General features: G+C 36.1%; 1 protein-coding gene across 3 annotated transcripts in view; it reads left to right on the forward strand.

Annotated features, from left to right (window-relative positions):
• Positions 1-21,097, forward strand: part of SNTG1 (syntrophin gamma 1) — an 883,016-nt gene that overhangs the window by 490,124 nt on the left and 371,795 nt on the right. For all 3 annotated transcript variants that reach the window (XM_025394077.1, XM_025394078.1, XM_025394076.1), the window contains one exon: positions 4,200-4,334. In XM_025394077.1, the coding sequence (XP_025249862.1) occupies positions 4,200-4,334 (135 nt within the window). The remainder of the gene's footprint in view (positions 1-4,199; positions 4,335-21,097) is intronic.

Here is a 21,097-nt window from a genome sequence, read left to right on the forward strand (position 1 = left end):
GCAACGCTGATTCTAATCAAGACAGTGCCCTGAAATGGAGTTTATCCATCTTCCTGCATCTCCCAGAGAAGCTCTGACTCTAATGCACCTGTTTATCAGTCCCCAACTTCCCTGCTCAGTGCCTGTTTCTGTCAATAGTAAGTGTGTTTTAACTTTCCCATTTCTTCTCCGTCTTCTACTCTGCTACAAGAAATACATTTAGAACACATAACAGTGAACGTATTATCTTCTTGCTCACATTTATATATGGCGTCTCCCTTACCGTCCACCATCCGCCCATCATACAGGGCGTTGGCCCGCCTGGTCCTCTCCAGACATCTCTCCCGCAGCGGCCCCTGCTGGACTACACAGGCTCAGCGGCAAGCGCACCCTCATTTTCCTGCATCATCACGTGGCGTGCATTTTCATGCTTCCATATCTTTACTCATGTGTTTCCTCTTGATTAAAATGACATTTGTTCCTTTAATTATGGTTTCCTCAGTTTATTTTTTTTCAAGACAAACCACACATATTTCCTATCCTCCATAAACCCCCATCCCTCAAGAATATTAAATTCCTGTCCCCATGTTGCTCCCTTATCAGATGTCATATTGTGGTTTTTTATATATGTACTTTCAAAATAAGTACGAGATCGGGCGCGGTGGCTCACACCTGTCATCCCAGCACTTTGGGAGGCCGAGGCGGATCACTTTAGGTCAAGATTTTGAGACCAGCGTGGCCAAAAGGGTGGTGAAACCCCGTCTCTACTAAAAATACAAAAAACTTAGCTGGGTGTGATGACAGGCGCCTGTAATCCCCGCTCCTTAGGAGGTGAGGCAGGATAATCGCTTGAACCCAGGAGGCGGAGATGGTAGTGAGCCAAGATCGCTCCACTGCACTCCAGCCTGGGGCAACAAGAGCGAAACTCCGCCTCAAGAAAAAAGTAAAATAACATAAGGTAAAATAAGTACGAATACTATGAGGTCAGGGACTATTGTCTAATTCATGTCTGATTCTCTGTTAATGCTGCACAGTATTTGCAAAATTAATACATGTGTGGGATTTTAGATGTGTTTCCATGTGCACCAGCTGAATTTTCATGGTAACATGTGTAACATCTCTAACTTCTGGAAACGTATTTTAACCGATCTGTTTTAGCACTTTGTGTGCTGTTTTCTCCAGTAGCTATTTATCGGAATGTGTGTTTGTGAGTGTGTGTGTGTGTGTGCTTCTGTGATTTATTCTAAAAAAAAAAAAAAAAAACCTCCTCATTCTTTATTTTCTGCAACTCTTGTCCTTTCAGAATCCAAAAGCGAGCTCAAAGACTGTATTCTGTTCTCCAGACAACTATCTAATAATTTGTGAACATTTTACATAGTATTTACGTGAATGATAGCTCTGGCCACATAAAAATTAAATGAGAGTATCCTCATAGTTTTTTTTTAGCTCCTCAAACTTTCCCTGGATGATCTTTGGCATCTCTTTGATTTGTACCAAAAGTATATTTCTGGGCTTTCAGGGAAAACCCTTTTCTCATCCTGAAGTTCAAACAGAGCATTATTTGTGATTACCAACTATTCCGTTACACTTCTGGGGGAGAAATGTCCTGGAATGTACTGTACTAAAAAATCAGCAAATGTGTTCATTTATGATCACTTGGCTTTGATGTATTATTTCATATTGCCACTCCTCAGAGTGGCTTCGCCCCTCAGAAAGGCTCCATGTCGGCCCCTCTCCAATATCCCGTTGTAAACGTGAGTGACTTTGTGTAAAAACATAGGAAAATTATGTCCTATATTAGGGAAAGTACAATATGCTTGTGTTAACAGATTTTTGTCCTCTAGATATATTCACTTAAAATTTTCTCTAGATTAGTCAGCCTGGTTTCATGAGCATGTGTGTGCTAGTGCCATGGATGAAGAAAAAATGCTTTCCTTGCTCATGAAAAAGCTTCTGTTTTTCCTAAAAAGACATCATAACTTTTACAAAATAATTCTAAACTAATATAAGAGTGTATATGATAGATGGCAAAAGAGTATGCATTAGCACACAAGAACAAAAGCAGTTTAGAGAAAGAGATACCTTTGGAGGCTGCAGTATATAAATATATTCCCATCAATATTACAGAGGATAAAGTAGCAGACTCCCAGCAATAGCCATGGAAATGTATATTCCAAGAGAAAGTCTGGTATTATTTGCCTGGGATAGCGTGCTCCTTAAATTTAAAGATAGATTTCACATATAAGTGATGTAATATGATATTTGTCTTTCTGTGCCTGGCAGTTTTTACTTTGCAAAATGTCCTCCAGCCTTATCTATGTTGTTCCAAGTGACAGAATTTTATTCCTTTTTTATGGCTGAATAGTTCTCCACTGTGTATAAGTACCATATTTTCTTTATCCATTCATGTGTTGATGGGCATTTAGATTGATTTCATATCTTAGCTGTTGAGAATAGTGCTACAATAAACATGGGAGTGCAGATGTCCCTTTGACAGACTCATTTCATTTCCTTTGGATATATACCCAGTAATGGAATTGCTGGATCAGTTTTTAATTTTTAAAGGAATCTTCATACTGTTTTCTGTAAGGGCTATGCTAATTTACATTTCTACTAACAGTGTATAAGAGATTGCTTTTCTCCACATCTTCACCAGCATTTGCCAGTTTTTGTCTTTTTGTTAGTCACCATTCTAACTTGGGTGAGGTGGTGTTACATTGTGGTTTTGAATTGCATTTTCCTGATAGTAAGTGATGTTGGAGTTCAGAGTAGAAGAGTGGTTACCACACACTGGGGCTCATGGAAGGGTCAGAGGTGGGGAGATGTTAGCCTACAGGTACAATATTACAGTTAGATGGGAGGAATGAACTCTGTTACTCTATTGCCTAGTAGGATGATCACAGCTAACAATATTGTATATCACAAATAGCTGGAAGAGAGGGTTTTGAATGTTCTCACAACACATACATTATTAGTGGTTAAAGTGATTTATATGCTAATTATCATGATTTAATAATTACACAATATATACATGCATCAAAACCTCACATTGTTTGGCATTAATACATGCAATTACTATTTGCTAATTTTTTAAATTTGAAATTAATTAACCAATTAACTCTGAGGATAAATATATATCCCCATATATATATTCCACTATGTTAAGAATGACTCAATAATTACTAAAAGAAAATGTCATTTCCAAAGTGGTCATTATTCCTATGGACTTTTTGGTGCAGAATAAGAGCTAAATATTATATTCTGTCTCAAAGGAATTACCTTTTGTGTCTGTGACAAATGGGAATGTTAAGTGCATTTGCTAGGGACAATATTTATATTAATCCAGATTAATATATGTATTCTGGATAAGTGACAAGACTCATGGACTTATTTGGTGATTACTTAGGTAATAGCACAAGTTCAGAAATCTTTGCAGTCCGTTTTCACAATTCCCCAAAGTCTATAAAGCCAACATATTGGATTAGGCATCAAAAATCTTGGGTCTTAAACTAGGCTCTGTTTTTAATTAACTATGTTAATTTGGGTAGTTTGCTTCACCTTGTTACCCTTATTTCCTTCTAGGTATAAACTCTGTGTGCGTGTGCGTGTGCGTGTGCATGTCTGTGTGTGTTTTCATGCATGTCTGTGCATGTGTGTATGCATGCATGTGTTTGTTGGTGACTAGGAATGCTGAAATACTGGAGTTTACAGTAGGCTGGGGCAGTGGGAGAGGAAATGGAGAAATAGGAATGTGATCCTTCTTTCTGAAGTGATGGAAATGTTCTAAAATTGATTACAGTGATGGTTGCACACCATTGATTATATTTAAAAAAATATGAATTGTACATTTTAAAAGGTTGAATTGTATGGAACTTGAATTATATCTCAATAAAGCTATTACCTTTTTATTTTTAGATTATAAGTATTACAAAACCTCTCATTATTTTAAAAATATAGTACATGTACCATAATTCTTACTCCCCACTTCTTTGTGTGAATTTTGTGACATCGTTTTCCTTATCCGAGAGTTCGCTTTACTTGAAATCATTCTCCTTTTCCTTTCACCCATGCTAAGTATTCAATTTCAGGCTCATCAGAGTGTGTTTTCACCACCTCTTAAATGTTATTCACCATATTTTGCTGTAAATTGGCCACAAAATTACAACCTATAAACTAAGTATAATTTTTCCTCTTTTTTTTTTTTTTTTTTTAATCTGAAGACAAAGACAGGAATTTGTTTGCTGCAGGATGGTAACCAGGAGCCTTTCAAAGTCCGGCTGCACCTAGCCAAAGATATTTTGATGATCCAGGAACAGGATGTGATATGTGTGTCTGGTGAGCCTTTCTATTCTGGTGTAAGTAACTTTTTCTTCTGTTGAATTTTTTTGTGTTTGTTTTTTGTTAATAAAAATGTTTATTCAAAGACCATTTTAAATATGTTTTTCTTTCAGTGTCTAGTCAATGGTTCTGCATGTAATTTTTGCTTACATCATTAAGTAAGCAGTGGCCCTGTATGAGAACCTTGCCTAGGGTCCATGAACATGCCTTTTGGGCCCATCTCCAGCCTGTTGTCTATGACTCCTAGCTGTCATCATATGATGAGAGTGACACTGGATTTTCTGATCATTCTATCTTTTCACATAGAGAATTAATTGAGAACTGCACATGGTGGTGTCCTCTGCTCTGGTCTTACGTTTCATGAACTTGGACTATTGAGAGTGGTGTCAGGGTGGGGCCCATCCTTCAGCATCACTGAAGCAGGAGACATTAGGCAGCGGTCACTGAACTCAGCGTGAGTGATATTCCCCTGGGATAGTGTCTGAATGATTCTGTGGACCTCCCTAATAGAATTATGCGCAAGTGCTGTAGCAAATTCTGCTCTTCAATGCTCCAACCCATTGACACATTACACTGCTCCTAATCTAGCTTCAGAAAGAGCCATACATTACAGTGCAAAACTGATTGCTGTACTTACTCATGTCGAGGCAGCATAGCTGTGGAAGACATCCTTAGATGAGATTAGATTTTATTCCACTAAAAGACATTGTCATAAAACAAGTTATGGAGTTTATCATTCATTGTATAATAATACCATTAAAGACATCTTTTTTAACAATGTTGCCATATGTGATCTCAGAAGAAAATTATAGACAGTAGCATGTAGTCTGCTCCCTGCTTTTCCCAAACATCTGCAGCTATTTAGCATGAAGATTTAATTTGTACCTTATTAATAGACTTACCTTGGAGTGTTTAGTAGGTGGCAAATAATGCTGAACTTGAGTTCTCACATCACTTCTTACTAATACCCTATGGGAGTAACTCAAGGCCCTAAATCAATAGGCCTTTGCCAACTAAAGATAATAGACATTTTACAGACTGTTAACTATTCTTTTGTCACAGACCATTTATATCATTCTGAATCATGGGCCTGGATGTCAAGGCTGATTAAACTGTTCCCATGAGGTTGTCCTTTCTTCCCTTTGGTTAATAACAGAGAAGTGGCATGAGTCATACAACTCTCTAGAATAAATATACCACACTGGTCCCCAGATCAAAAAATAAAATCAGTAAAATTTACTACTTCAATACTGAAATAATATTATTGATTTTAAGTTTCACAGTCAATAATAACTGATACACATAGACCTACCTTCTCCTTAAAAGATAATTGTACATATAAATAAAGCTCAGAGTGCTAGGAAGAATGAAGGCAGAATTAAGGAGAAACATCTTATGACGTTGTCAACAAATTCAAAAAAGCATTTGAAAATTCAACACCCATTTTTACAAAACACTTTAAGCAAGATATGAGTAGACAAGATTTTTCTTAATCTGACAACTGTCATCTAATTAAAGCCTCTCTCTAATATGTTAGTTAACATTGAACATTCTCTCTGAGATTGAAAGCAAGTCAAGGATAATACCTTGCTCACTAATCAAAGTTGTTCACCATGCTCCTACAGCAAGTCACAGATTATATATAAAGAACAAAAATTATAGAGGAAGAGGCAAAATGGCTTTTCTTGTAGATTTCATGATGGTATGCATAGAAAACCTTAAGAATTCTACAAAAGATAGAATAACACAAAAATTTAGCAAGGATGCTGGGAATAAGGACAATAGCCCAAGTTAATTGTGTTTCTAAAACTACCTACAAGCAACTAGAAATGAAATAAAAATGCAATCCACAATACGTCAGGAAGACAATACACTTAGGAACAAATTTAACAAAAGATGTATATGATCTCTGTCCTGAAAACTATAAAAACTATGTTGAAGGAAAATTTAAAAACAAATAATGGAGAAATATGACATGATCGTAACTCGAAAGCTAAGTGTTGATAAGCTGTCACGTCTTTCCAGATACCCTAAACCAGTCAAAACCCCAAAATATTTTTGCAGATATGTACAAGTTGATTCCAAAATTCACATGGAAATATAAAGGACTTACAATAACCAGAACAATCTTGAATAAAAAGAGCAAAGTTGGAGGGTTTATTCTAACTGATTTCAGAGCTTGCTATAAGATTCTAATAATAAATACAAAGTAATGTTGTAATAAATTCAAGTATATCAGTCAATGGAACATTATAAAGAGCCCAAAATAGACCCACTCTTATATGGTCAGTTAAGTTTTGTTTTTCTTTTTTTTTTTTTAACTGTGGTAAAATATACATAATATAAAATGCACCATCTTAACTATTTTTAAGTATAAAGTTCAGTAGCATTTCGTGCATTCACTTTGTTGTGTAACTACCACCACTATTCATTGCTGGAATTTTCATCATGCCATACTGAAACTCTGTATGCACTGAACCGTACTCCTCCTCTTAACCCCTTGTTAACCACTGTCCTACTTTCTGCCTCTACATTTGACTATTCTGGGTAAATCTTGTAAGTGGAATCATACAATATCTGACCCTTTGTGGATGGCTTATTTCAATTATCATAATGTCTTCAAGGTTCATCCATGTTGAAGGATATATCAGAATTTCATTCCTTTCAAAGGCTGAATAACATTCCATTGTGTATTTATACAACCTTTTGTTTATCAATGTTCACTCGGCAGTGAACATTGAGTTTGTTTCCACCTTGGCTTTTTGGAAAAATGCCTCTAAGAACATGGGCGTACAAATATGCTTGAATCACCACTTTCAATTATTTGGTGTATATACCCAGAAGTGAAATGGCTGGATAAATAGTAATTCTTTGTTCAACTTCTTAAGAAACTGTCATACTCTTCTCCACAGTAGTTGTACCATTTTCCATTTCAACAAGCAAAATACAAGAGTTCCGATTTCTCCACATCCATGTCAACCCTGTTGTTTTCAGTGTTTTTGATAATAGCTATCCAAATAAGTGTGAGGCTGAATCTCACTGTGGTTTCCATTTGCATTCTCCTATCAATTAATAATGTAGAGCGTTATTTTATGTGCTTATTGTCTACTTGTGCGTCTTCTTTGGATAAATGTCTATTCATATCCTTTGTCTGTTTTTGAATTGGATTGTTTGGTTTTTGGAGCTAAGTTGCAGGAGTTCTTAATGTATTTTAGATACTAGTCCTTTATCAGGTATGTGATTAGCAATATTTTCTCCCAAATTGTAGGTTGCCTTTTTACTCTATTAATAGTATTTTGATGCACAAAAGTTTTTAATTTTAATAAAGTCTGTGTCAATTTTTTCTTCTATTGGTTGTACCCTTTGTACCATCTCCAGGAAATAATTGCCAAATTCAGTGTCATGAATCTTTTCCCCCTATATTTTCTTCTAAGAGTTTACAATTTTTGCTCTTACTTGTAGGTTTGGTTATATTTTAAGTTAATTTCTGTTCTGTACATGGCATTAGTTAAAGTTCGAACTTCATTCTTTAGCATTTGGATATCCAGTCCAAAATAAATTGCCATATACATAAGGGGGTTTTTATGGCCTCTCTATTCTAGTTTATTAGTCTATATATTTGTCTTTACGCCCATAACACACAGTTGTGCCTTTTGTTTATTTGTTCGTTTGTACTGTAGCTTTATAGTAAATTTTGAAATCAGCTAATTTGGGTTGCTTAAGATCTCAAATACATTTTAGAATGAATTTTTCTATTTCTTGAAAAAATACCATTGCAGTTTTTATAAGGATCATGTTGAATCTGTAGATCACTTTTAGTAGTATGGACATCTTAATAATAGTAAGCTTTCTGATAGATGAACATAGCATCTTTCCATTTATTTATGTATACTTTACATTCTTTTAGCAATGCTTTGTTGATTTCAGTGTACAAGTCTTTCAACTCCTTGCTTGAGTTAAACCCTTAGTATTTGATAATTTTTGATAGTATTGTTAAAAATTATTTTCTTAATTTATTTTTGGATTTTTTATTGTTAGTGCATAGAAATGTAATGGATTTTTAAATTTTGATTTTGTATTCTGCCACTTTGCTGAATTTATTAGTTCTAATAGTTTATTGTGGAATGTTTATGGTTTTCTACGTATAAGATTATGTCATCTGTGATCAGAGATAATTTTACTTATTCCTTTCAAATTTGGATGACTATTATATCTTTTTCCTGCCTTATTACTCTGGTTAAGATTTCCAATACTATGCTGAATAGAAGTGGTAAAAGCAGACTTTTTTTTCTTATTCCAGACCTTAAAGGAAAAGCTTCATTTTTGAGTATTTTTGAGTACGGGTTTTTCATATACTGCCTTTGTTATGATGAGGTAGTTTTCTTCTATTCCTACTTGGCTGAGTATTGAGGCAGTGTTGAATTTTATATCAAAAGGTCTTGAAATTTGTCAAATGCTTTTTTCTGAATCAATTGAGATGATCAAGTGTGCTTTTAAATTTTTTTTTCTTCTGCTCTATAAATTGTTTTTCTTACTTGAAAGTACTTCCTGGGACCTCTGTCCCAGGAAGGAATTGTAACTTCTAGGTCTGCATCTGAGGAAAGCCAATCTACAACAGAGAAAGTAGTGCACCGTACTTTCAGAGAGCCAGATTTTCTCTGAGAAAACTCCTTTTTTCTGTTTTTTAAAGCCTCCCACTGGTAAAGGCCCGCAGACACCTTTGTATTAAAAGTTACCCTCTTTAAACTTGACCCTTCACAGTGCACTGTTTGTATTGTATTACCACAATACATAGTCCATGTGCTCTCTGGACAGGGATCACCCCACTTACCAGCTAATTACGAGATGCATTTGAGACAGTAAGAGATTAGGCCAGAGATAATCATCCAATTTTGGAGAGCAGAAAGTCTTATCTGAGTATTACAACAAATAGAGTGTTAACTCTCAGTCTGTGTAAGTGAGTGGAAAGGTTAGGAGAATATTCTAAGGAAAGGCAAATGTCAGTCTGAGGAACCCTAGGCAAGGAGCTATTTCGTTATCTGGAAGCAATGCTCTGAAGGTCTGGGTGGAAAATAGGACAGTCAGGGGCAAGGGGCTGAGAAGAAGATTGCTATCAGGCAGTTTACTCATGAGGGGGAAAAATGAAGCTCCACTTTGCTGAAAAATCCTGAGAATTATAGAATGTTATACGTTTTTCTCCAACTCCACAATAGGGAGGAAGTTGTTTATATTTTCAGGTCTATCACATTAGCTGAAAGCTGCTTCTAGGATTGTTTTTGCCTGACACTTTTGACCTGCCTTGCTCAGGCTGAAAGAAAATGTTACAGTTTAGTCAAGCTCTTCTTGCCCACTGCACAGAAGAAAAGCCAATACAATGAGACAGCCAGTACTGCATTAGAGGAAGACTTTAATACTTACAAAGCAGTGAAGCAAAGAGGACAGGAGATATTTCTCAAATCTCTCTGCCTGGGGATTTGAAGACTAGGGTTTTAAGGATAGTTTGGTGGGCAGGCAGCTAGGCAATGGGTCCTACTGACTGGATGGATCAGGGCCTAAATCGCAGTGCTGCCAAAACTGTCTTCAGGCATTTAGTTAGCTCCTGGGTGGAGTCACTTGTCTGGGTGGCATTAGCTGGTATACTAGAATGCAAAGTCTGAAAAATATCTCAAAGACTAGGCTGAGGTTTCACAATAGCAATGTTACCTAGAGGGGCAACTGGGGAAGTTACAAATCTTCGGACACCTGGCTATGTGAATCCTGAGCAGTAAACAATTATAAAAAACAAGCTAGGAAACAATGCCTAGGTGCTGTTTATGCCTATATCTTAGCAGAATTCAGGTCCCTAGCATAATTATAATTTTGTGGCCTTTCATTAATTTTACAAAGACAGTTTCAGTCCCCAAATAGGGAAAAGGTTAACTTTGGGAAGGGACTATCATCATCCTTGCTTTAAACTATAAACTAAATTTTTCCATTAAATTATAAAGTAAATCTCTCCCATAGTTATTTTGGTTTAGGCAGAGAAATAAGCAAAGGCTTGTGCAGTTAGAAGCACTAGGGAGTCAGTTATGCTAGATTTCTGTCATTGTTAAAATTGTGCAAAAGTGGTTCCAAAAGCCCTTGTGGACTGGGACTCAAGGGTGGCAGTGGGAGAAGGTCTGGGATAGGGAGTTAGTGGTAAGCTCGACAATTTCTCTATATCTGCACCAGAGGCAGGAGAGGGTTTCATCAGCCCCAACATTAACCTACTGTCCATGGAGGATAAACAGTGGGATGTGAGCCCAGGCAAAAGGCTCACTCTGAGGGAGGGGGCATAGAACTGAGCATTCGGAGAAGCTGTAGTCGGGCAAAATGTTGGTATCTGAAAATCAAGGATTGGCAGATGGGCCAAAACCCAGGCATCATGCCAAGTGACCCTCTTAGCTCCTTGCTCTGAATTCCTGGACATACTGTGGGGCATAGCTCAGTTACAGAAACCAGAATTGAGAATTCATGGTAAGTATGTAAGGGCCGCCTCTGTGAGAGGGCAGGATATAGGATTTGGATAGTGAAGGGACCCCTGGGAAAAGGCTTTGCTTCACAAACCTCTAGAATTAGGAGAGGAAACTATGGGAACAGATAATAATCCCAGAGTGAGCACCAGAAAACCACAGGCTGATGAACCTGTAGCTGAGCTCTAGGGCTTTATCAGGGTGAGTTTCTAATGAAGGTGACTTAACAATAACCCCCATCAAGTGGGGCTTAAACCTGATCATCACTCCCTGATTAGTGCGTCTGGGAGTTTATAATAGAAGTCAGGTAGCTCCTGAGAGGCTTGAGGAAGTGGCGCAGAGAAAAAACACTCTGACATATTTAGCACATCTGACTCTAATTCTAGTTATGCCGAAAGTCCTATAAAATGTTGATCATTTAGAAACGTGTGTCAACATTTTCACCTACAAGAGACAGCTAGAGAGTTAAAACTGAAATATCCATGCATTTACTGTGACTTCTGTCAGAAAAATACTGCTTTCCCCCAGTGCCTTTTATTAGCTACTTTTGAAGAACATTCTGTAATTTATTCAGAGATTATACAGTTGAAGTTTTAGCATTGAGTTCATATCAGATAAAACTTGTTTCATCTGTGATAATTTAAAAATAGTATCAAAACGTAGGCAGCAATTATTCAAGATCTTTAGATGCAGATAGTAGAGTGACTGTTGATCAGAATGATGCATGGCAGTTGTCAGATAGATGTGTTAAAGCTTCAGTTAACATACAAGAAAGTGATCATCTCCCCCTGGTGCTCCGGGGGAACTGAAATCTGACATTCAGTTCCTGTCATCCTTCTGAACGGTTTACCACTCTAAGTCAGAGATATCTGTGGCGGTTCTCATGATACTATACCCTTCAATGTACCCTGAAGGAAAATTAAATTTAGCCTGTGCCAGTTTTAAATATTGATGAAATATTTTTAAAAGGCAAATGAGAGTAAAATCAATACAAGATGGCTATCTATTTTCCCATAGAGACACCAGTTTCAAAGGTGTTGCTAGTAAAAGATAGGAAAACCATGAAGAATCATGGAGTTTAAATTCCAAACATGGCAGAACTATCGGATAAATAGCATCAGGACAATCAGTACCTCAGTGTAATGGGTACCTTTAGACTTTAAAATCAACAAAACAACTTCTTCCAGTTTCCTTGTGGAATAAAACATGCAATTAGCAATCCCACGAGTGAAACCACAATTTCCTGAAGATAACGTTAAGAGAACTAGTATCTACTATTAACCTTGAAATTTGTACTGGCTTCCACATGGGTGTGACATGATGTAGGATGTGGGTCTTTGAGGTTCATTATCTGTGAAAATGTGATCCAGAGAGAGAATGTATCTAGACTAGTGCACTTATTATGGATAGATTCTTAATAGGTCATCTGGGAGGGATGGTGTGTGCAGGCCTAGATAGGAAGGTTATTCTTTCTTTTTCCCACATCACAGAGCTACTCACTGAAATCTGTCAACATGGAGATCAGAGTCTGTGTACACACACATGCACAAAATACACATTGTCTATATTTTTTAAACTTTTAAAAATAACTCTTGTATGCCAATGTTATCATTTGTTTGCTGATTTTAATGAGATTGCATTCTTCTTTTTTAAAAAAATATTGAATTGACAAAGAATATATATATTCAAGGTGTACAATATGATGACTTCATAGATATATATACACATTGTGTAATGATTGTTACAGTAACTTAACACGTCTGTCACCTCCCCTGCTGTACATTAGACTCTGAGATATTGTTCATTTTATAACTGAAAATTTGTACCTTTTTATCAGCACTTTCTTTTTCTTCCACTCCCCAGCATCTGGAAGCCCACCATTCTACTTTCTGTTTCTATGGGTTGGACATTTTTAGATTATGCATGTGCGAGGTCATACAGCATTTGTCTTTCTGTGCCTGACTTATTTCATTAAGCATAATGTCCTCTGTGTTCATTCATGTTATCATGAATGGAAGAGTTTCCTTCTTTCCTCTGGCTGCATTATAGTCAACTGTATATATAAATGCTTTATCCATTCATCTGTTGACAGACACTTAGGTTGTATTCTATAAAATTTGACCTATTCTAAGTAAATACAACTGATTTTTCAAAACATTTTAGAGGTAAAAGTGGTCATTGGTTACTAACATTGATAAAGGAAGCTATCAGTTTAATCTTGTTTTTACATTTGATTGTATGTCTATAAATTTTGCAATACAAAGTATTTTATGTTTGTGCTTCTCCTTATTTGGTCTTTTTGGGTAGACTGACATTCCAAATGTGTGCAAATAAAATTAAGAAAAGGAAGGCCGGGCGCTGTGGCTCACACCTGTAATCCCAACACTTTGTGAGGCCGAGTGGGCAGATCACAAGGTCAGGAGATCGAGACTATCCTGACTAACACGGTGAAAACCCATCTCTACTAAAAATTAAAAAAAATTAGCTACTCCGAGTCTGAGGCAGGAGAATGGCATAAACCCAGGAGGCGGAACTTGCAGTGAGTCGAGATCATACCACTGCACTCTGGCCTGGGCTACAGAGCGAGACTCCGTTTCAAAAAAAAAAGAAAAAGGAAGAAGAGAAACATTTTTCAGGAGTAGAAAAATACTTACAGATGGGCAAGTATTGTTTATAGAGCTGTGATCTTATAACAGAAAGATATACAAAGGCCTGCTCTTGAAACCGAGAGTGTCCGTTTCTTTTATTATTAGAGACTGTTAAATTGAAAAGACAGTGATGGAAACTCCTTCTATTTCTCATGTGATGTTTCATTTTTGCCAGTCAATAATCACCACCAGGGACATTTATGTTCCTAATTTCCCAGGGCTTATGCTGTTCCAGATATGACAGCCCTGGAAGAAAATATTGTGGTTGCAGTGAAAACATTGTCACTGGACCCCCTGGTGGTGGCCGCAGTGGGATTAGCCCAAGGTGGTCACAGTTGTCGTCAGCCCGCGGCAACACCATCGCGGGTTCCACAGTCTGGGCAGCAGTCCCCAGGGACTACTGTCTGTGTCTCCTTTGATTAGGATAGACAGAGCAGATGCAGTTGGAGGTGTTGATGGTGTTATTTGAAACCTCCTCCAAATGTAGAAGCAAATGAATGATAACGTTTACCACAAGAACAATGGCACCCACAGAAGGTTACCTTATTGACAGAGTTATTTTTTGTGTGTGTGAAATACATTGCTAAGTATAAGATGCATATTGAGGATATTTATCTTAACATTTTTTGTTAAACCTAGCATTGTTAAGGCCACTTGTCATTGTGCATTTTATTTTACCTTTAAAATAATTTTAATGAGATTTTCTTTATACATATAAAGCAAATTTACTGACAACTCTTCAATATTTAGGTTTTCTTATTTTTGTACCTATTTTGTCTTTCTATGGGGCACTAAAGGTGACTCCTTCCGTCTTTCTTTCTTTGACAGATTGAGTCCATTATTTAAACTATTGAATTTCTGATTCGTATTATTCTGTTTTTCACTTCTAAATGGATATAATACTATCGATCTCGTTGAATAATTGTGAAGATGAAATAAGTGAATGCAAGTAAAAGAGAACATATTCTCCGGCACATAGTAGGAGTTCAACAAATAGTATGTTTATTAACAAGACACATGATACAATTTGGGTGTGTATAGACATGGTGATACACGGAGTACAGAGGTCTAGGTCAGGAACTGCTTTCCAGAGGATGTGGTTAAGGTCCCACCTCTTAAATAGCAGGTAGAATTTTACAGGATATATGTAATTTTGCAAGACATATGTAGGTAACATTCAAAGCAGACAAAAAGTGTATGCAAAATTACCAATTACCAAACCGTTAAAAAGCGTGCTATAATCAAGGATTGCTTAGTCATGGGACATGTTACCCTCAGGATACAGTTGGGAAGGATGTAAAGTGGGGTGGGTATAAGGTGTATTGGTGGGTTGTGGTGCCATCAACGAAGGGAGCAACTTAAGTAGGAAAATCAGGTTTTAGAGTGGTATAAAATGAAGCTGAATAGAGTCCAAAAAAACTTAGACCGTTTAGAACCAATGCAATTTTGCCATAGACTGATATCAAGATGGGAGCTAAAATCAGTTAATTAAAGCAATGATGCCTGGTTCCACTAGCTTATCAGTTACATTGCTCACCTTTGTGATTTTACAGATTTGTCATACTTACAAAAATATATGTCATATTTACACAAATGAATTTTTATAACATTAAATTTGAGTTTTAAAGTTCAAGAGGGCTATGATCAATCATGTGCCCATCAGCAGCTAAATAATAGATAGAGATGGATGTTAGATACATAGATGCATAGATAACAGGTATAGACAGATGATTGATTGATAAGTATCGATAGATTAACACTATTTTTTTTCTCCTTCTTCTATAAAAAGTGTGACAGTTTGATGTATTTTGTTATATTTTGATCCCTTAGCTCTCACATTGAGTTTTGGAGTTGTAGAAAGTCTGCTATCTATCTATTTTGTCTTTGTAGGAAAGCTGTCTCTTCTTTCTGAGTGTTGAAGATTTCAGAATCCATGTCCATCCATGCCCCATGGTAATCTGCTGTGTCACTCTGATGTATCTGTCTGAAGATTTATTTTCTTTGCTTGGGAGTCATAAGACTGGAATATGAAAATTTATGTATTTCTTCAATTCTGAAGAAATTTTAGCCATTATCTTTGAAGAGCCTCCTCTCTATTATCTGTATTCTTTCCTTCAGTAACATTTGGATGGATGCTAAATCAGCTCCCTGGATTCTCCATTTTCTTATGTTTTTTTCATATTTTGAACTTGTCTGCCCTCTGTGGACTGCTAAAGGCAACTCCTCCCGTCTCCCCTTCAGTTCACTGTCTCTCTCTTTGGTTACATTGAGTCTATTATTTAAACTATTTATTGAATTTCTGATTCTGGCTATTATGGTTTTCACTTCTGGAAGTTCTATTCTATTTTATATTTGCCTCGTAGTATTTTACATCACAATTATACATTTGATATCTCCTTTCTATTAATACTAATCTTGTTAGAGAATCCTATTTATATGCTGTATCTGTAATTGCAAGATCTGCAGTCTGTATAGATCTGACTCTGTCGTCTGTTCTTTGTTCTGCTGCTGACGCACTCACTAGGTTCTATTTCCCCCTGGGATTTCTCACTGTGGGCTCATGGTCCTTGGCACTCTATGAGTATCCCTCAGTTTGGCTGTATAATGTGTTATGAAGACAGAATTTACATTTAGTTCTTCCAGGTAAAGGGTATATTAGCAACCCAGATATTCTTTAAACTAAATTCTTAGTTGGGGATATGAGGCCACACAGGTAGAGACAACTCATCACAAACTTACCTGTGGACCAATTCACAAAATCTCAGGAGAATTGGTTTTTAATTATCTCATCCAGATCTGAGTTCAAGATTGGCAAGTTTTTTACTATAATCCTTTGCGTGATAGGAATCGTTTTTCATACTGACACACTAAGAGGGTTTTCTATGCAGGTGATGGTGCCTCTCCTCTCCTGCCTGGTCCTTTCAGTGGTGGCCCTGAATGGTTGTCTTTGGGTCCCTGGTTGTACAGACTTCTTACTTGTGAATCTTTATACTTAGTCATCATTCCTGACAACCGAGACATCTTTCCTCTTTCCTTATTACTCTGGCTGCACGTTTGACATTATTTTTGTTTATTTTATTCATCGTTTTATTGTGTGCTGTCTTGGAAAAGGATTTTAGTATATCTAACTCAAGGGAACGTTAGACTCAAGATTAGTTGTGTGTGTGTGCATGTGCGTGCGTATGTGTGTGTGTGTGTTTGTGGAAAAGCTATCAGATCTGAAGTGGTACAGGCCTGGCTTTTAATCTCAGTCTCCCCATTTGCCAACTTTGTGAACCTGTGTGACTTCTTGCTTTCTCTGAATCATGGTTCCTATGAGTGAAAAACAGAGACCACTTACTATATATAATTCACTGTGGCAAAATTAAATGAGATTGCATTGCCTAGGTGACCAATTCAGGTGAACAATAAAGATGGCTCTCTTCTTCCTTTCAGCTTCTAAACTGTTGTTGTGTGCTTATCTTAATCCCACAATCTTATTTGAGATCATAAATGTTTGCTAAAATAATAAAGGAATTACTCATCTGGATAATTGTTTCTTTCTCTAATTCACTTTGCCTAAAACTTTAAATGATTAACCTGGAAGAGTAATTTGAAGAGCATAAATAATCTTTCTGTTCAAAATTAGAAAACAAAACTTCTTACCTTAAAATAAATCTTTTGCGAGTGAACAAATGTTCTTTAAATGCAAAGGAGTTTCATTATTATTGCTTTAAATCAAAGAGTTCTCAAAATGGCAGTAATGTAAAGCAGCCTAGAGGTATTCCAAAGACTATAGTCTTATGAAGTTTATACTGTTTCTGCAGAAAAACATTTACATTAAGTAGGTAATACTTAAATGAGATTGAATATAAACTAATAGGCTGAAATCTATATTGTTCTGGAAATCAATAATCAGGACACACTAGAAAATGAAAAGAAATAGATAATAATGTAAAAATAAAGTTAACATAATTGAAGTAAATGTTTACCTATACATGTTAACATAATAGAACAAGCAGTAAAATTTTTGGTTAAAATTTCTCATTTTTGTCAACAATGTATTTGTAATATCCTCTTCCCATGAAACAGTTCCTCAGTTGTTTTAGCAGCACAAGTAGAGATATTTAGTTTAAAAAAATACATTTTTCTCCTTTTCAAGCCAATAAAAGTTCCTCTTTCAGTATATTATATAAAACTTAAATTTTTTTTTGTATTTAATCCACATAATTTTGCATGATGCTTGCTATCATACATATTGTTAATTTGTACTACATATGTGGAAACAGGGTAAGACAGCCACCTTCTTAAAAAAATTAATAATAAGCTTAACAATGAAATGTGGGTAACCAAAATTCAGAGTTTAAATAAGTCTTTTAATTTTCAGAGCATTAAGAAGGCAATGATTGAAATTTATCTTTGATAAATGGATTGCTGTTAATGTAGCTAGGCATTGAGGAGAGTTGATACCTGATAACGATGGGTGATTATGATGACAGAGTAAAATGGATAATGTTCTAGGTGTTCAAATATTGAGCCACATAGGTCATCCACTTTTCTTTGTAGCTTAATATTTTTATTTTTACAATGTCAATGCTTTTATCTTCATATTATTTTAGATTGTATCTTTTCTCTCTTCATCTGTGAAAGCAGTCTGTGCAGTCTTAAACAAAATGTCCCAAGTACAATTAAACTTGTATAATCATCAGTATGGATATTGGTTTTTGCACTGGGCATTCACTCAGTGATAATCTGTGGTTTGTGGGATCATTTGCTTCCACACTAAATATTCCTGGATTGCCATGGAGGTTATAAGCATAGTTATACATGTACACATGCATGGAGTGGTTCTTTAGTTCCCCCTGCTTCGTTCCACTCTAAAACACTAAGTCTGTTACTTTCCTATACAGTGGGCCTGGATCCACATAGCCAATATGTCAAATGTGTAGCACAAAAAGTGAGAATCAGAGTGAGAATTTAAGGCCTTCTTACTTAAGAGCATAAATTTTGAAATCTGTATTAAACAATAGTGATGATTTATTTTTCTTATTTATGACTTTCAACACTATTATTAATACATGAGTTTGCAGATGAGCTAAATCTTGGAAATTTGAGGTGTTACTGTGGCTTGTATTTGATTATGCTTAGTTCTTGGTAATTTACAGAATATTTTAGAAAGATTACTTAAACTGTTTGAAGTGTGTTTGAGACATTTTGTTTATGACTACTTATATTCACATCATATCATTATTTTGCTAATTTGTTTGTATCTTTGCCTTTCTTCTATAAATGAAGACTTTGAAGTCCATGTGATTTAACGCTAAGATCTTTCCATAATAGAACGATAGCTGTGCTGAACTCCATGTCATGGATCCCATTACCCTGCGTTAGAGCAATGGAGTCAAGCAGATATTTGTTCTGTTCCATCCGTAGCTTAACCCCTGAGTGACTGTGACGATGATTCACTGTTTTTGAGTGAAATGTCACATAAAGTGATATATTCAAATGCACTTTGGACACTATAAGTTGTATAGTATAGGAGGATTTATTTTTACTAGTACTGGAAAATAAGTGTTTTAAAGAAGAAATTCTAGGTGGTTTTAATCCCACTGGACATATGGTAAAATAATTTTAACTTATAAAAAATTTATCTCCAAAAATAATGTATAACTTCCATTTGAACCTCCATGATATATGCTTTTCTAAGTAACATCAATAAAATCAAAGCAATTGCTTATATACACAAGTTGGAACATCTCTGTGATAAGGAGCACATGCAGAATTTTGGCACTCCTTGACTTTTCTACTAGTTATGAAGCATGGGCCACATTATCTTACTCTGTAGACTGTATATTCTGAGCCTTAGTGATTTATAGGAGAGAACTGGCTTCTATTTCAGAGTCTGTCAAAAGGCACCTATGTGATGGTAACATTTTACTTTTCTCTAGACGCAATATTTGCTTTCTTAGAATGTAGAATTGTACTTATGAAAGGTCACCTAGTTATAATATTCCATGGCTTGTTTCTCTTTTTTCTTCTAAATCTCCTCTAACAGTGGAGACTCTGTGACTGCCTGCAAGAAGCTCGTGTAAGATATAAATAAGAGTGTGCTTTTCTCACCTTTCATGAACTACTACATCACACTTCATTTCCTTGTCCATTCAGTCCCTTGCTCCCTTAGGTGACAATGTCATATCAACTTCTTTCTCCTCAAGTATCCAGTAACATCTCTCTCATTCTCACTCCAAGGTGATGTCCTTGCTTCTTCCTTCACTGAGAAAATGAAACCGAGAAAACAATGCCCCACTGCCATTTATATCTACCTTTCTGGACTTGTGACCTTATGTGTTTTCTCCCTTTCCATTACCTAAATGATCTGTCTTTTCTCCTACCTAAGGTCACCATCCAGTCATACACTAAATTCCATCCTTGTGTGCATCTTCAAAGACATTGTTCCAGCAATTTCCCACTGTATTTGATGATTCCAACTATATTTGATTGCATCATCAAATGTTCATTTTCCACTAGATCATTCTGACCAGTGATCATTCTGATCATTCCAACCAAGCAACTATAATTTCCCCTCCTTCAAAAGCAAAACCAAACCAAACTCTCTCGGCCAAAAATTCTCCTCCAGCTTCCACTGCATTTCTCTGCTTCCTCTCCCAGAGCAAACCCATTGAAATGATTGTTTCTTTGCCATCATCCCCCAAATTCAGTAATTCATCCCCACTACTCCACTGTCATTTCTCTCTTCAACTTCACTAGTTATTTCAATATTGCTCAATTTAATGGATATTTCCCATTCCTAATTTTACTTGTGTTTTTAACACCACTGACACTCCTTTCTCCTACAAATATTTTCTTACTGGCTTCTTGGGTACCCTACATTCCTCTTTTCCTCCAATTTCTAAGCAACTTTGTCTGTCTTCACTGCTGAGTCTTTTCTTCCTTTCCATCTGTAGACACTTTAGCGGTGCAAAACTTAGTTCTTTAAGTTATTCTTTTTCTTTTACTTTTTGCACTTGCTCTTTCAGATGTCATCCATTCTCATGGCTTTGATAGTGACTAAGCTCCAGTTACCTTGTCCTGTTCCCTGCACTCCAGATTAAGATAGTGCAACGATTTGCACAATATCTGCAGTTGGAGGTCCAGTAGGCATTTTCAACTTAAACATGAAATTTTAGTTAAACTTCATGTTTAACTAAAACATAAGTTTAAACATGTTAGGCAAACCAAACTCTTGATTATTCCCCAAATCAGTTCCCTTCACAATGTTTCCTATCCCAATAGAGTAAATGAATATGTCATCTTTCCAGTTGCATTAGGCAGAATCCCTGGAATCTCTCATTACTCTACTGTTTCACTAAAGCTACATCCAATCAGTTTAAAAAATAATGTTAGCTTTCTGTCAAAAATATTTCCAGGATATATCCATTCTTTCTTCTGAAAAGTAGGGATAGAACTGTTTTTCTCTATTATTTTTACTAAGTGCAAATTAAAAACTATGACTATTATCTTTTTAAAAAATACCATAAGGCTCTGAAAGGAATAGGGAGAAAGACAGGTTGGCTTGGGATTTTAGGATTTGAGGAGTGTCATAGAACTACATTCTTTATGGATTTTTGGCCTCAAATATCCCAGATTTGTTACAGGAGAAGC

This window comes from Theropithecus gelada, chromosome 8 (genome assembly GCF_003255815.1).
Source record: "Theropithecus gelada isolate Dixy chromosome 8, Tgel_1.0, whole genome shotgun sequence".
Taxonomy (NCBI): domain Eukaryota; kingdom Metazoa; phylum Chordata; class Mammalia; order Primates; family Cercopithecidae; genus Theropithecus; species Theropithecus gelada.